At 40.8% G+C, this 16,200-nt stretch overlaps 2 protein-coding genes across 2 annotated transcripts in view; one reads left to right on the plus strand and one right to left on the minus strand.

Moving 5' to 3' along the window:
* The first annotated feature begins 1,463 nt into the window (after positions 1 to 1,463).
* On the plus strand, positions 1,464 to 10,957 carry LOC104962330 (serine/threonine-protein kinase PAK 3-like). The gene is made up of 12 exons (XM_010790762.1): positions 1,464 to 1,547; positions 1,787 to 1,826; positions 2,749 to 2,904; positions 2,999 to 3,161; positions 3,880 to 3,943; positions 5,146 to 5,194; positions 5,316 to 5,428; positions 6,518 to 6,635; positions 6,817 to 6,916; positions 7,494 to 7,690; positions 7,843 to 7,980; positions 8,750 to 10,957. Exons 2-12 carry the CDS (start codon positions 1,809 to 1,811, stop codon positions 8,837 to 8,839), a joined length of 1,206 nt encoding a protein of 401 aa, XP_010789064.1. The 5' UTR covers positions 1,464 to 1,547; positions 1,787 to 1,808; the 3' UTR covers positions 8,840 to 10,957.
* A 1,090-nt stretch (positions 10,958 to 12,047) lies between these two features.
* The window catches only part of LOC104962332 (calpain-5), a 10,153-nt gene continuing 6,000 nt past the window's right edge, over positions 12,048 to 16,200 (minus strand). Inside the window, exons 9-12 of the mRNA XM_010790763.1 lie at positions 14,121 to 14,323; positions 13,476 to 13,597; positions 13,246 to 13,382; positions 12,048 to 12,672 (exon numbers count right to left, since the gene is read on the minus strand). Of these exons, the coding sequence (XP_010789065.1) occupies positions 12,490 to 12,672; positions 13,246 to 13,382; positions 13,476 to 13,597; positions 14,121 to 14,323 (645 nt within the window). The 3' untranslated portion in view covers positions 12,048 to 12,489. The remainder of the gene's footprint in view (positions 12,673 to 13,245; positions 13,383 to 13,475; positions 13,598 to 14,120; positions 14,324 to 16,200) is intronic.

Raw genomic sequence — 16,200 nt, forward strand, 5'->3', positions numbered from 1 at the left:
ATGCAATGCATCTTTCACAACGGCCAACAAAAATCCATCATGACCGCACGATTGTCTTGCTATTGAAAGAAATGATTTAGTCTAAAGTGCAACATTGTAGAAGAAACCTGGACAATCCTGCGTGCACTGCTACTACTCCTTTGTTTGATTTTAAGTCTCATCCAGCTGTTTATATTTTCCCATATAAACATACTATAACCTCTGGATTGTAACATGGTCTGGTAAATCCGTTCTTAAGAGGGATTAGGGGATTTTTAACATTTGTGTGACAGTGAAATCTACAATAAACAAATCCATCTTATACTTAAATGATCTTAGACTTTAAAGCGGGCAACTGTTTGATATTATAATGTGACACAAACATTTACAAACATGAAAAATGACCTGCATAAAAGCCAACATCTCAGCTTTTACAAATCGGTTTATATTTCTTTTGGACACTGTCAGACGAGTCAGAAAGCATTATTTATGCTTACTGAGTAATGAGTATCTGTCTTGAATGATATAACTGAACAACCCTGGTTCCATATTATTTCAGTATTAATGCAACATGACAAAACAGGTACAGTGGGGCAAAAAGGTATTTAGTCAGCCACCAATTGTGAAAGTTCTCCTACCTAAAAAGATGAAAGAGGCCTGTAATTGTCATCCTAGGTACACTTCAACTATGAGAGACAAAATGAGAAAAAAAAAAAATCCAGAAAATCACATTGTCTGATTTTTAAAGAATTTATTTGCAAATTATGGTGGAAAATAAGTATTTGGTCACCTACAAACAAACAAGATTTCTGCCTCTCACAGACCTGTAACTTCTTCTTTAAGAGCCTCCTCTGTCCTCCACTTGTNATCAAGTCCCTAATGATGTTTGCCATTTGTCAGATCAAGTTCTTGTTAGTTCAGTCAGGTCTAAGCTCTGTTATTGTTGGCCCTAAAAAGTTAAATAGATAAATGACATGTTATCCAAATAAATAGCACAACATTGTGTTCAATAGCAAAGCATCCCAGCTGACAGTTAACTGAGAGTTGTTCAAGTCAAACTAAGTGATGGGTTTCCAACGAGGCAAATGGACAAAGTTGAAACAAGGGACGTTCCTTAATTAGTTGTATATGCCGGGATAATGTGTATAATGTGTACCAGACTATAATTGTGGTTTTTAATCCATTTCCTCTTTAACATGTCAACAGGACCTTTTAATTCAGGTCACAGAGCAAGACAGGTGCATGAACAGAAATGGAAACTAGTGTCATTCAATAAAAAACATCGCCAAAGATAGGTTGGGCAAAGATAGTCCTCAGGCGGCACATTGTGTCTCCATCATGTCCTCTTGTCCAGCTGGGTTTCAGGAGGAACATGTAAACGTTTAGTCCACCCCTCAGTAGCGAGACCCCTGCCCTCCCCCGCCCTGCCCTGAAGTCCCTTTACTCTCAAACAGTGTGTGGGTTTGTTTTGAGTAAATCCTCCCATTTTCAACCCTCACATTCAGAACCGGCTGCTGTCATCTGGGCCTCCTGTCAGCCTTAGAACCTGCAGCGCATTATTTGACAAGGTAACTCCTCCATATTACTTTCCACATCATGTATCTCTGCATTGGCCTCGAAGCTAAATTTGATCTCCTAATTCTGATTATTCCAACTGAAAAAACACACATAAATATCTGATGTATTGAAATTCTATGGGGGATGTATTTGGATCTATTAGTTTGTGATGTTACTAATGTATTTACTACCTTCCACAAGAGCACCTCTTATCCTTTTCTTTTCTAACGGACCATCTCTGAAATGGCAGGGCAGGGGCGCAGAGGGTTGTGATGACTTTCAAACTGCATGTATGAGCTCATATTCTTTACAGTTTCCAATAATGTACCGTTATAAACATTACCGCATGGCTCTGCAAAACAAAAAGAGGCTCTGCTTACATTTAGAAAGACACTCTTTCCTGCACTGCAGTCTTGGCCTTCCTTGGAGCGCTTCAGAGGCCCAGTGTGTCTGAATGGAGGACTGAGACTTTCCTTCAGACAGACCCTTTCCCTTTAATCACCAGAACTAAGCTGCACTGCTTCATTTATGCATGACAAGGCTGGAAATGGATGAAATGTTTCCACTCCATAAGAGGATGATGATCCAGGGCTAGCAGGGTTTGGATGGGGGGGGGAATAAAAGCTGAGCATTAGGCATAATAAATATGCCTGAAGCTTTTTAATCAGACTTGATCAAAGGTATCTACCATATGAAGAGGACGTCCACAGCTCATCACCATATTGCACCAGTACTGCAATGTGGTGGCATATTTCTCCTGTGTTTCTTTCAAATGCATTCTCATTGTTGGTGGCACACCTGACTTAATGTAAAAAACGCACTGAATGGCACCTCACACTTTAAATGCTAACCCCTTTAGCTCTCAGCTTAATCCTAATCCTGACAATTGTGCCCCATTCGTTTTCTTCTTTCCACAAAATCTGTATCAAAACAGATTTAATTGTGTTTTGTTTATGTTGTTCCCATGTGCTAATTAACATCATCACCTTTGATTGACTGTTATATACTGTAGTTTAGTCACCTTCACTACAGCTTGTGTGTGAGACAAAGTTTATATTGAAACTCACATGGCCGGGAACTTTGTTTACCGCTGGTGTGGAGTTTGCTGACTCTTCATCGCTATAAGCATTCAAAAATATCCAGATCAGCTAATACGCTAAATGCTACTAGAGGGCACATGCATCCCTTCTTACTTACATCTCTACCCTCCAGGGTGCCAAAACATCATCGTCAGAGCCTCCAATCGCTCCACCTGTGTCAGAAGAAGAGGATGAGGAAGAAGAGGAAGAGGAGGAAGAAGAGGAAGAAGAGGAAGACGACGACGAACTGCCCCCGGTCGTCGCACCTCGGCCCGAACACACCAAATCTGTGAGTTTGTACGGCGTGCTGAGTTGAAATCACTCTGCTGCAAATCCAAACCCCCCCCCCCCTCTTCATTTCTTTGACTCTCCTCTCCTCGCAGATCTACACGCGCTCCGTCTTGGAGCCCAAGCCCCCGACCCCCGTGAAGGAAGTGGTGACTCCCCCAGAGTCGCTGGTCCAGCCCGACAACACGATGTACCGCCACACTGACCGCCAGAGGAAGAAGTCCAAAATGACAGATGAGGAGATTCTGGAGAGACTCAGTACGTGTTGACTTCTCCTAGTTTTAAAGGCTGCATTACAGTAGTGTCACTTTTTTATTTCCCTTTCCTACTAAGTCATTATACCCTCTCCACTGATGATTACAGCGAAATGTCATTGTGTATATATTTGTATAAGCACAAATAGTCAACCGTACAATATTTGGGGTATTTGGTACGAAAATGCAGCATTTGATCAAAAACTACAAATGATATTACATGTTCTCTTGTCAAACAGCCCCAGTAGAAGTCCTTAACTCTCTGATTATTTCATCTTTATTTTGTAAAAAACACTTAAAGATATCATGGAGTCTTAAAAATATCTTCCATAATTGAAGAATGTGATGTTCTTTGAATCTCAGTAACTGTTTTCAACGCATTATTTTGTGCATTCATATTTTGTATTTAGAAAAATTGTTGCCAGAGAACTGTCAACACCCCATTTGACAACAAAATCTTATTGCACTGATTATGGCCTTCCCTTAAAGCACTACCCCCTCTTTACTGACACTTCAGCCCTAGTTACCGACAGGCACCGCTAAGTGCAGATGCATGTACTTAAAGTAGCTGCACTGCAAGGCGGGGTAATTCTGAAACAGAAAGGCACACGGTTCTGTGGTTATGTTATTTGTGTATTTGTGTGTTTGTGTGAGCGCCTCACATGACTTTGTGCACCACACACAAGTTCAATCATCATATATCTGCTCTCTCTCTGACTCAGGGAGTATTGTGAGCGTGGGGGATCCCAAAAAGAAGTACACACGCTTCGAGAAAATAGGACAGGGGTAAGTCTATCTGCGTTCATACATCGGTCGTCACAGTTATTGAAATAGAGCAATCTCAGGAGCAGTCAGTCTCTCCAGAAGAGATGCAGCCGTAGTGGGCGCTCCAGTGAGGCAGAGGGAGGGTATGAATGAATGAGAGAAAAAAAAATAGAGGAGAAATGTGAACTGTATCCTGACATGGCCATGGGACAGATACAAACTGTGTGGTTGTTATCTGCTCGGACATCCTCACTATTTCCATATTTGATCAGGAAGCTCCTCTCTGAAACAAAGAGATTACTGTCTATTTATTCTCTGCTGGGTCATCTTTAACTTATTAGCAGGAGGTCATGAACTGTGGACCACGATTAATAACTTCTGACAGCACACAGGTTTACCTGGCAGCAAAACAAAGAGGAAAAACCAGAAGCCTGAATTCACAGCTGAAAGTTTTTAGTATCATGAGATACACTTCCTAATAAGGACAGAGCGGCTGCATACCATTCGGTTGACCAGCTATTGGAAACTGTACATTACTTGTGTGTGCTCATTCCTCCTAAGGTAATTCAAGAGTGGTTCTGTTGTCATGGTGAAATGAGCACATGCAGTATATTGATGAAGAGCCCAAAAAAAAAACTTCTACTGCCAAAATAACTTTTAAACCTATTAAATACTTGGCCTAATTTTCTCAGTGCGAGGGTATAGCATGAGCCAAAGAAGAACCCATTTCCTTTTGGAAAGGCTCTGTATCACAAAGCGGATACGTAAGTGCTTTTTCATCTTAGCAAGGTCTGTGCTCTCCAACTGCCTTTTACTAATTCATGACATAATCGCAACTTAAAGTTTGTAAATGATATTAATTGTAAAGGCACAAAGCTGTAGTTGCGCCAACGTGATAACTTTCTCCTTAATATATAATGTATAACACAGTTCAATTAAGCTATAGACCAATGTGTTTGTGGTCTGACTTTTAAAAAAACATCTGATGTGTTAACCTGAAATTGGTTTGATCAGGTTAGTATAGACATTTATGGGACAATACACATATCACCTGTCGTGGTAACTCAAAATGATTATGATTCTATATAGAAAATGTTAAATATGTTACAACACTATTTAGTTTGAGTTAGAACAGTGATATATGTTATGATTATTATTCTCAGAGTACTTTTAAAACTTTGATGACATATCTTTAATGTGATTTTGATCTTATTCATCCCCAGAGCGTCCGGCACTGTGTACACTGCTATCGACATAGCAACTGGCCAAGAGGTAAGGCAGCTCTAATGTTGGCTTTAGAAACGCTCGCTCACCGTATATTATTCATTTTTCCTCACTAATCCATCAGGATTTACGTTGTTCTGAGCCACAAATTCCCCGTCTGTTTTCTCAGGTGGCCATCAAGCAGATGAACCTGCAGCAGCAGCCCAAGAAAGAGCTGATCATCAATGAGATCCTGGTGATGAGGGAAAACAAAAACTCCAATATAGTGAACTACCTGGACAGGTCAGTTTTCACACGTGATTATAAGCCTGAAGTCAAGGCCCTTTTATAGCTATTTTTGTCTATTGCTTCAAATATAGAATCTTAAGGCCATCACATTTGCCAAGGTGCTTTCCTCAAACTGCAGTCAAAAACCTAAAGCTTGTTTAATGTTCTGTTGCATAACAGATGGAGGAGCTGAAAACAACATATATTTGGGTTTTTTGCTTTATAGAGGGCAATTCCTTTAACCATTGCTGTCAATTACTTTTCTCTAATATGACACAAACAGGTTATTATTGCTTTTTCAGCATATATAAAATGTAGCATTTATTGTTATTATAAAATAATCTAAGGTTATGATATCTCATCTAAAGCATTACATTGCATTTAGCTGACGCTTTTATCCAAAGCAACTTACAATAAGTGCATTCGACCAAGAAGATACAAACTTGAAGAAAACAGAATCATATAAGTACATCAGGTTTCATAGAGCCAAACCATTTTAAGTGCTACTCAACTGGCTTTAGATAAGCCAGTCCTGTGTTAGTATATAAGTGCTTTGTTAGTATATAAGTGTTTAGTTAGTATATGAGTGCTGACATGAGTCACTGTATTGGCCAAAGCAACTGGTTTGGGGTCATTTATGACACTGAAGGATCATCTAAGTTTTCTTCCTCATCACATCCGTCTCGTCCTTCTTTTAATGGTGGTCAGCATTTATCATTTAGCACATGACTGCCACCTGCTGTTTTAAAACAGAGAGAACAATTTGACTAAATAAGTTGATATCATTGTTTTAAGCATCTGTTCCTCTCAGCTCTGATTTCATTTTGTTGTTCTTTCTGCTGGTCCCAGCTGGCAGTAACATGCTTGATCACCTACTGTGTGTTGTAGTCGACTCTGCATCATGAAGCTCACTCACCTTTAATTCAAAAATATGCAACAGCTGCTCTACGCTCTTCTTCTTAGGAGGTTTTCTTCTCATTTGTTCTGCCTATGCGCCAAATGTCAATATAACAAGAGATGATTAAAGCAACAGCTGAACTGAAACCCCCAACATGAAATGTGTGTCACTCTAAAAGTACACTTTTCTCTCTGGCTTTTCATTAGTTACCTGGTAGGAGATGAGCTATGGGTGGTGATGGAGTATTTGGCCGGTGGCTCGCTGACAGATGTAGTGACTGAGACCTGCATGGACGAGGGCCAGATAGCTGCAGTCTGCAGAGAGGTAAGAAGCCAAGTTTACACATCAGCAACTCTCCTGTGGCTACACTCAGCCGACCCTTACATCTAATGCACACAGGCACATTTAAACACTCAAACCAGCCTGGAGATAAAAAACTGTGTGTAGTACAGGCTTCGTTGGCATTGGAATATCTGATTCAAACACTTTTCTCCGCTCTCTTCAGTGTCTTCAAGCCCTGGATTTCCTACACTCCAACCAGGTGATCCACAGAGATATAAAAAGTGACAACATCCTCTTGGGAATGGACGGATCCGTCAAGCTCAGTAAGTATTTTTCTTTCTAACATATGCATTTATTTTTAGTGTGGTAAAGTCAAAAGCAGCATTTTTTAGATTAGTTTGTTGAATTAAAGACCACTTAAAGAAGCCCTGTTATGTTATTTCCCTTTCCTGTAGTGTGTTAGAAAGGTTTTTTTTGCATGTAAATGGTCTGCAAATGTTAACATCTCTAAGTTCTCTCCAGAGAGAGTTTCGTAACACAATTACATCACTATGTAACACTAGCGCTTCTATTGGTTAGCGCTCCAACATATTGTACCTGATCAGCACATCTCTAAGCGGTTGACCAATCACAACAGAGCTGGCCAGCTAACCAATCAGAGCAGACTGGGCTCTGGTTTCAGACAGAGGGTGAAAATGAGACAAATAAAGAGCTTTTTGAACATTAAAGCATGGAAACATGTCACAGTAGAGGCACAACATTAAAATATGAACCTGAAAATCAGCATCATGTGTCCCCTTTATATTCAAATAAGGGTACGTGCAAAGTGAAACTGTTATTTAATGTGATGAAGCAGACAAAGAACATAAAACTTCACTGCACCTCTCTCTTCCTCTGCAGCCGACTTCGGCTTCTGCGCTCAGATCACTCCGGAGCAGAACAAGCGCAGCACGATGGTGGGAACGCCCTACTGGATGGCCCCGGAGGTGGTGACTCGGAAGGCTTATGGCCCGAAAGTCGATATCTGGTCTCTGGGGATCATGGCCATAGAGATGGTGGAGGGAGAGCCGCCCTACCTGAATGAGAATCCACTCAGGGTAAGACACAAAGCGCAGCCACAACACGGGACGCAGGATGTTAGCTCCCCAGGGGTCATACAGAATGCATAGATATTAAATATTTAGATTTCTTTTTTACTTCTTATGGAGGCCTCATTTGATGGTCTGCCTGACCTCTTCCTTGTTCCCAGGCGCTGTACCTGATAGCTACCAACGGGACCCCCGAGCTGCAGAACCCAGAGAGGCTCTCCTCGGTGTTCAGAGACTTCCTCAACCGCTGTCTGGAGATGGATGTGGACCGCAGAGGCTCTGCCAAGGAGCTGCTCCAGGTAACACTTTGACCTTTTGAGAACCGAGCACTGTTGATGTAAACACAGTCACATCCAGAAGGAAAACTTTTCTTTTTAAAGAAATGTAAAGAAGTTCATGGGAGCTACTGTACAGGTCGCCTCTATGCTACTTAATATTCAAGGATTCAAGGCTTTTATTGTCATTTTGTACATAGCTAAAGTGTAGATATGTCACTGAAAAACTTAGTGCAAGTAAATACAAATACAATTGAATAGAATCAGAAATCAGAAACTGATTTATTACCAGGTAGATTGACACGTACGAGGGATTTGACTTGATTTCATGGTGCATACATAAAAGTAAAACAAAATAAAAAAACACAGATAGAGAACTATTTTAAGAAAACTATAATAACATGTAATAAAAAATGTTAAAAATAATAGAACATATTGTAGAAATATATCAGTATTTACATAGAAATAGAATGGAATAAGACTCTATGTACAAATATATGGAATATGATATATTAGATAAATAATTACAAACAGATGGATGTTATGGATGCTCGTTCAAAAGTTCAGGTGTTTAACGGTGTTATGGCCTGTGGAATGAAACTGTCCCTGAGTCTGGTGGTTTTAATGAAGATAGAGGGTGCTGATGAAGATTAAGAGCTCTGTCTTGCTGCTCTTTTTATGTTGTGAAGATGTCAAATCATCACCAAACATCAAGTATTTATAATTCCTAAACATCTCTCTTTTGCTCCTTATATATATATATACATCATGTATTCTTCCTTGTCCTCTGCAGCATTCCTTCCTCAAGCTGGCGAAGCCTCTGTCCAGCCTCACGCCTCTGATTGTAGCTGCGAAGGAAGCCATAAAGAACAGCAGTCGCTAGTGCTTGCCCTCTGTCCCCACCCGAGGCTGGAGCCCTGCCTGGGATGTGTGCGTTTCATGGGGGGCAGGGGCTTGGGTGTATGGGTGGTGGGTGACGTGACAGCACAAGGATGGGGGGTTTTGTGTGACTTACCGTGACAGCACGAGGACAAAAGACCCCCAGGCCTCAGACGTAGGACGGACATCTGGCCTTGAAGCTCTCGGCCCAACGCTGCTGAAAAGACCTTGCCTCCTTGTTTACTTCTCCAGCACTCTGTACATGTAGAGCAGTCCATCACAAGTGTGTGTGTGTGTGTGTCTGAGTGCGTGTGTGTGTGTGTGTGTGTGTGTGGGTACCAATTGTGCACATCTGTTTATGTCATATGTCTTGTTTGGCAGCACTTGCTCCCGAAACCAAGATAATACGGTGAACAAATCCAAAAGAACAAGCTCGTTTTCAAGAAGTAACTTCCGGAGCGGAGACTGGGAAACTGACACAACTAAAGAGCCTGTGATATCTTCGCTGCCCGGCTGTAGGCTTGGTTTTCCTTCCCTCCATGGAGCACAATCAGGCCACACTTGCACCTTTAGTGACCATCTGATGTGAGAAAGTGACTCCGGACCCGACCTTTGCCTGCATGACTACGGCTCTGTGGAGAAACACTGCTCCTCCTCTGCAGATTGTAACATCTCGAGGTGACATATTTATGTGTATGTTTGTGTGAGTGTGTGTAGGGGTGCAGCTACAGGGGAATAAGTCAGGTATAATTTCACATGACCTATGCCAGCTTTAAACATCCTTCATTTATCCCTTTCATATCAGTGAAGAGATACGGGTCCCGTATTTTATTTAAGCCAAATTCTGTCAAAATCTCTCTTAAAGAGTCACTGGAGTTCATTTCTCTCTAAAACTGGCAACATAATGGTTTGCCTGCATGTAACATCGAATTTAAAACATTTGTGACTCAGCTGTAGATCGCACAGGTACAAATATGTATACACTTATGCTTTCTTATCAATTTCAAGTGTTATGATGTAGATAGAGACACTTGAACGCACAGTTTAAATCAACATCTGGTATTACGGTAAACACACGCAGAAATGATCAGAATTACTTTAAAATAATGTCAACTTCATTACTAATCCTTTTGTTGCGTACGCGCATACTGTACATAAACTGTAGCATTCATAATGTGACAAATAGGGTTATCCATATAGCTATTCAGTTTGTGTCACTGTGACAGGCTTTGGGGGACATATTTCAACATCTATGTTAATCGAGCCATTCTGTGTATTACATTTGATAATTAGCTATATAATAGAAATCCAAATACTGGATCAAAGACTCAACAGAAATGATACATGTTTTTATTTTTAAATATCTATATTAAAGGTGCTTGCATACAGTGGACCAGCCTTTCTAATTACATGTTTTTCTACAACAGTGGCAAACAGAAGGATGTGTAATTATTGACCTACAGTGAGTTGAAGGTCCGCCCATTCTCACAGTTTCGCATCCTTATGACCTTAAACCTTAAACAGGAAGGGTGACGCTTGGCAACAACATAAAGATAATACTCTGAATATGCGGTATATTTATTCCAACATTGTTAGTCGGATCAGCAAACTCCAACAGGTAGAAAAACATTGATTATTTAATCCATTATTTATGGTGACTTAAATGTAAAATACAGATTCCATAAGATTATTCTCCCATTTGGAAGATTACTGTTTAGTGGTCTCACTATCCAACATTACAGAATACAATACGCAACTGTGACTATACATGATGAGGTTGAAGGCATATCTGTTAAGGTTAAACATTAATGTCTAATGAGGAAACAGGAACCCACTGTCCTCCCGGCCCACCTGCCCCCCGTCTTCTCATGTTGGTTTTCATCCAGTGTCCTTTTGTCTTTTAATGGTGTCCTATGTGTGTTTCTGTCATATGATCCGTACGTTTTGTAGTGGGCTTTTGGAACGCGTGGCGGATCAAAGAGGGGGAATGTTATCCACTGAGTGAAGCTGGGAGTAGAGTGGATGCCATTTTATAATTGTACCTAATCCTAATGAGCGCTGGAAACAGAAACCGAAGAAGAGGTTCATTTTGTTGCTAACATTCCTTCCACTCTTGGTTAGCGTTTCATCTCATTCCTGTACAGAGGTTATCTACATTGTGTCGGTATTTGGTAGCTTCGTCAGGCATTTCCCGTGTAGCATCCCTCTGTGTGTGAGTGTGTGTGTTAGATGGGCTACCTCAATCTGCACTAGAAGATGCCTCACTCGTCCACCTTGGCTTTGAGGTGCAGAGTAGGTGGAGTGATGTTAGACAGGAGGGTGCAACAGAATCCATGCATGTAAAACAAACTATACACTGTATCTCATCTTCAAATAGGTTAAGGTTGTTAGGATATGTATGTATGTATGTAAATATGATGGGAAAACCCCCCTTTTTTCAGAATGACGTAACTTTAAATGACAATATTCAGGTTGCTCTATGTATCGATAAATGTTTTGCACCCTGAAAATCAAAAAAGAGAAAAACGAACACACACTCCGCAATCCTGGATCCGGCTCTATGGGACACACAGTCTGTCAGTACCACTGCTGAGTGTTAGTACATGTGTGTGTGGCTGGACTGACATGAAGCTCCGCCGGCCCCCGTTTGGCCCCCCCGCCCCCATGTACAGGTCTGAACTATGAGCACAAAAGTGAATTTTGGGACAAGAGACACCGCCGACGTGCCCCTCTTCTGTGGTTGCTCCTGTACATTCCTATCTTCTGAATGTGTAAATCTGTACACGTGGTGTGAAAATTCCTCTATTAATGTGTATCAAGAGAATGGAACAAATACAAAAAATGTTACTTTTTAAATTATTATCATTATTATTACTCTTATTATTGTCTAGCTTTGTAAAAACTGCTGATCCATCTGGCATACCTCAGCAGGCCTTTCCCCATCTTTGAAAAGGACAAACAAGCGACGGGGAAATGAGGTTTTGGATAAACTATTTTTAATCGTGGTTGAAGCAATAGACTTTTTGAACTTTGAATTGTGCATGGCTGTGTCTTGAGTGTAAAAAAAATATTGCAGTTTGGGAACTGGACTGAAATAAAAAGAGGAAGAAAAACCAGAGCTGTGTTAATGCTGGTTGTCTCATGTGATTCTTGGATTTCTTTTATTCGTTATGCCATGTAATCGTCAATGAAAAAAAGGATTAGAAAATTCATCAAAGAATAGATGATACTTTAATCATGTTGTGCACACAATACATTGTTCTGCATAAAAAGGTGCTATTTAAAAAAAGGACAAAAGTATAACTAATGTATTTTAAGACTCGAATGACATCTGCCATAAAACTCACAGTAAAAAGAGAACATCTTTACAAGCAACTTTCAAAATGTCAATATACAAATATTTTACAAGTTACATAAAAATGATTTGAAAAGGTGATTAAGATAACTCAAGATTAAACGTTAAGATAGGAATGACAGGAATTGCCTGCTCACATCTCAACTTTGCAAACAATTCCCCAACGTGCAAATACAAATGTAAAATAAAAGCGTGGACATCCAGCATGACAAAGAGAGTGTTTATGGGGCTTTGATGATGACACATGCCAAGTGAGATGTTCATCAGTGAAAAAGCCCTCACTAAAGTCCCTGACAGGATCACATGGCGGTCAGCTGAGTAGAAGTGATGATCCTCACACTGATGGTCCCCGGCATCTCGTCCGCCATCTGTCGTCCTCTCTTCCTCAGCTGGAGCCTCTGAGGGCTGAAGGTGTCCTTCACCGAGCCCGACAGAACCACCTGGCCCATGAACTCGTCCTTCACCGCGTTGCTGTTCCACACCTGAGGAACACCCGTCATGTGTTACAAAATAACCACAGATCATCTTGGCTACTCTGATTTCATTATATTGAGCGTTAACAGGCAAGGAGGATGTTCTGTGCTCTCAATTACAAGCCGCCATCACATTGTCAGTTGACCTTTTATTATGTGAGCTTCTGTAGTTCATTGATCTATTCTTCTCATTTTACTATCATCATTAGTTTTTGTGAGCACTGAATAAAAAAAAAAAAAAGACTGCACAAAAAAATGTAGTGTCTGTATAATCAACATTACGTTGTTTTGTTGTAGGAATAAAAAAAAAAGGCATTTTGGAAACTAATCCTGTTCATATAGTAAAATCCAAGCCCTATTATTGTTAATAATAGTTTGCTTTGCAGATTAAAAATTACTAGCAACCATGGTGAAGTTAGCTTTAGGTAAAATAATCGATAGACATTCAACTCCAAATCAATCGGATTCTTGTTCAGTTTCACAAATTGTTGACAATGAGAGGGTTTCACCATAAAGAAATGACTGTTTGAATTGTGAGACAGATTAATTACAATCACAAGGAGCAGAGGGATGCCATCTTACCTCCACTGTTAAGGGCTTTCTGGGATTCTTCCTGAAGAAAATTGCGCTTGTTGTAAACTCTGGATTCAGGGTGTCCTTTTTGATGGTGGATCGTACAGACCGGCCCTCACAGTGAATGATCACATATGGGTCTGCACCTGCAGGAACGCATGGAAAGTTCCAAGTCAGAAAACCATATACAGGCTGATAAGTACATTTGAGGTAAGAGTCATTTGATCAAGTCCTCTGACCTCCAGTGCAGTCCTGGTTCTGCAGCCCCCCGGCTCCGTGCACGTAGACGTGAGTCACAGCTTGCGGGTATCCAAGGAATGAACTCCAGCATTTAACCTGCGGCTTATCTTCTTTCAGCTCCCTGTGAGAGATGAGAAGTTAGACATCATGAGAAAAGTACTTATATCTTGATACTCTGCACTAGATCTAGCTACTGTATTATCAAACATGGTAAGTGTAATTATGTCTAATACACAGTACACACAACAAGTTGGATTACCCAGCCTGGATGACCTGAATGTGTGAGCAAACATGATTTGGTTCTGGTTTGCCAACATGAACAGTCAAAACAAAAAACATAAAATCATCGCTCAAGATAAGCAGAATGAGATGAGATATTACTTTCCAAGTGATTTAATGTGAATATAATTGTAAAGTATCTGAAACAGTAATTATGGGTGTTTTCCTTGGATATAATCCCTCAGACATTAGTGTCTGAATGGAACAATCAAGGAACAGCTGTGTTCTTGCTTTCCCTGCAGAGTCTCTTAAAAGCTGATTATTGTAAGATAAGTGCATATTGACATAATAAAACCCAGCCATGCTGCTGATTTAAAATTAAAAGCAGTCCCCGGTCAGACGTCACAGCTCAACCACAGTCGTACCTGCAGCCTGAGTCCACGTCGGTGAAAACTCGGATCATGTAATCCCCCAGAGTGTAAGGCTTGAAGGTGGTGGGGATGAGGACGTAGCGGCCCTGCTCCAGCGTGCATCTCATGAACACCGTCCGAGCGTTGATGAAGGTCGACGTCTGCAGACACTGCTGGGTCAGGATGTCGTGCATCCTGTACTTCCTGTTTAGTTCCACCTGGAGAAGGAAAATCATTTGGGCTGATTCAGTGTTTATTTCAAATACTGAACGAAACTTTACTCACTAGTCTGTCATTGTATTTAGGCTACCTTTGCTGTACTTTGGTGGATTCCAAAAACAGATTCTCTCTGATAGTAGGTCTACAATTAAATGTAAAGGGTTTTCACTGTTTTAAGATTTATAGTTTACTTGTTGCTGCTTTCATAGATTCTTCTGCCTCCTGGTGGTAGAATAATGAACTAAACTTGAATTTAACACAAATGTCTAATGTATTTCACTGTTGATAAAGAGCAATAATGGATTAAGTCGTGGACTTCGGGTCGTGGCTAAACCTGTCTCTGCGGTCCTGCCTGGGTCTCGTCATGCTGCTTCCCTGAAGGCTCCCACAGGATTCTAGTTGACATCTTCGTAGATTCATCTTCTTATTACAGACACATGCGTTTCCTAACATTTGGACTACCTACGCTGTAAAATGTATTATCTCTTCGATTTACACACGGCATCTATTGCACGTCTGTCCGTCCTGGGAGAGGGATCCCTCCTCTGTTGCTCTCCCTGAGGTTTCTCCCATTTTTTCCCTTTAAACTGTGGGTTTTCTCCGGAATTTTTTCCTTGTACGATGTGAGGGTCTAAGGACAGAGGGTCTAAGGATAGAGGGTGTCGTTTTTCTCATACTGATATTATGAACAATCTGTGTTGTTGTATTAGCTGTAAAGTGTCTCTACTGTTGGCTATTTTTATTATATGTAGGCTACAGCACTTTGGCTCGACCAAAAATCGTTTATAAATGTGCTATATAAATAAAACTTGATTTGAATAATCAATACTCATTCTTTAGCCAGTCATACAGTAGGTTAATATAATAATCATAATCCTCCTCCAGGCTTTCACTGAATGCTGGGATGACCTTAAATGTCCACTTATAGGCACTTTTCACTGAAGGCATTTGGACTTGTCATCACAGGTGTATAATAACAATAATATTGGCCCTGTTCCTTTGAGATGGAACAGGGTAGTGCGCATGCTGGCTCACTTGAAAGGTTGTGACACCAAACATCATTTGTACCAATAACTGCATGTGTGAAAGTACTTCTTTAACTTGTCAAACAGGAACAAAAATACATAAAACAGTGACAACAAAACACAGAACGTCGACAGTGTCTGGAGTCCGTCAGATAAAGATAGCTCTTGCTGGCTTAATGACAGTAGTTGACAAGGGTTACATTCAGGTCCAGACTCACAGGCCTGCTTTCATTTTTTTTTTTTTAAATCACATGCTCCTAAGGCACCCTTCAGCATTTACTGCTGTCCAGAACCTCCCCGTTTGGCAGCACTTCTGACAGTATGATAAGAGTGTGTTTAAACTTAGCCGCATCTCTGACATTAAAGGTGGGGTAGGTCATTTTGGAGAAACCAGCTCGAGTACGCTAGAATTTGAAAATACACAACCGGAACAAATCTACCACTTCCTTACAGAGACCCTCCTCCAACACACACAAACGCGCACATGACCAATGAGGGCACGAGATAAATTTGTGCACAGAGGAATGCTGACAGGCAGGTAGGCCATCCAGTTACTTTAGCCGGGCCGGTTCAAATGATTGGTCTTGCTTTTTGCAGTACTACGGCTTCCACAGATGACATTTTTTTTGAACCGGCCCGGCTAAAGTAACTGGATGGCCTACCTGCCTGTCAGCANAGCTGCTTTAAACCTGACTTCACGTTTCCTGTAATGATATATTAAAGATGGGGTGGGTAAGCTTGAGAAACCGGCTCGAGATACACCTTTTTGTTATATTCCATGGAATGCTCTTAACATCCCGATAGCAATGAATATCTGAAGTGCTTTGACAAAAAATCCATAAAAAACAAAT

Source organism: Notothenia coriiceps, unplaced genomic scaffold (genome assembly GCF_000735185.1).
Source record: "Notothenia coriiceps isolate Sejong01 unplaced genomic scaffold, NC01 NC01_scaffold00034559, whole genome shotgun sequence".
NCBI classification, from domain to species: domain Eukaryota; kingdom Metazoa; phylum Chordata; class Actinopteri; order Perciformes; family Nototheniidae; genus Notothenia; species Notothenia coriiceps.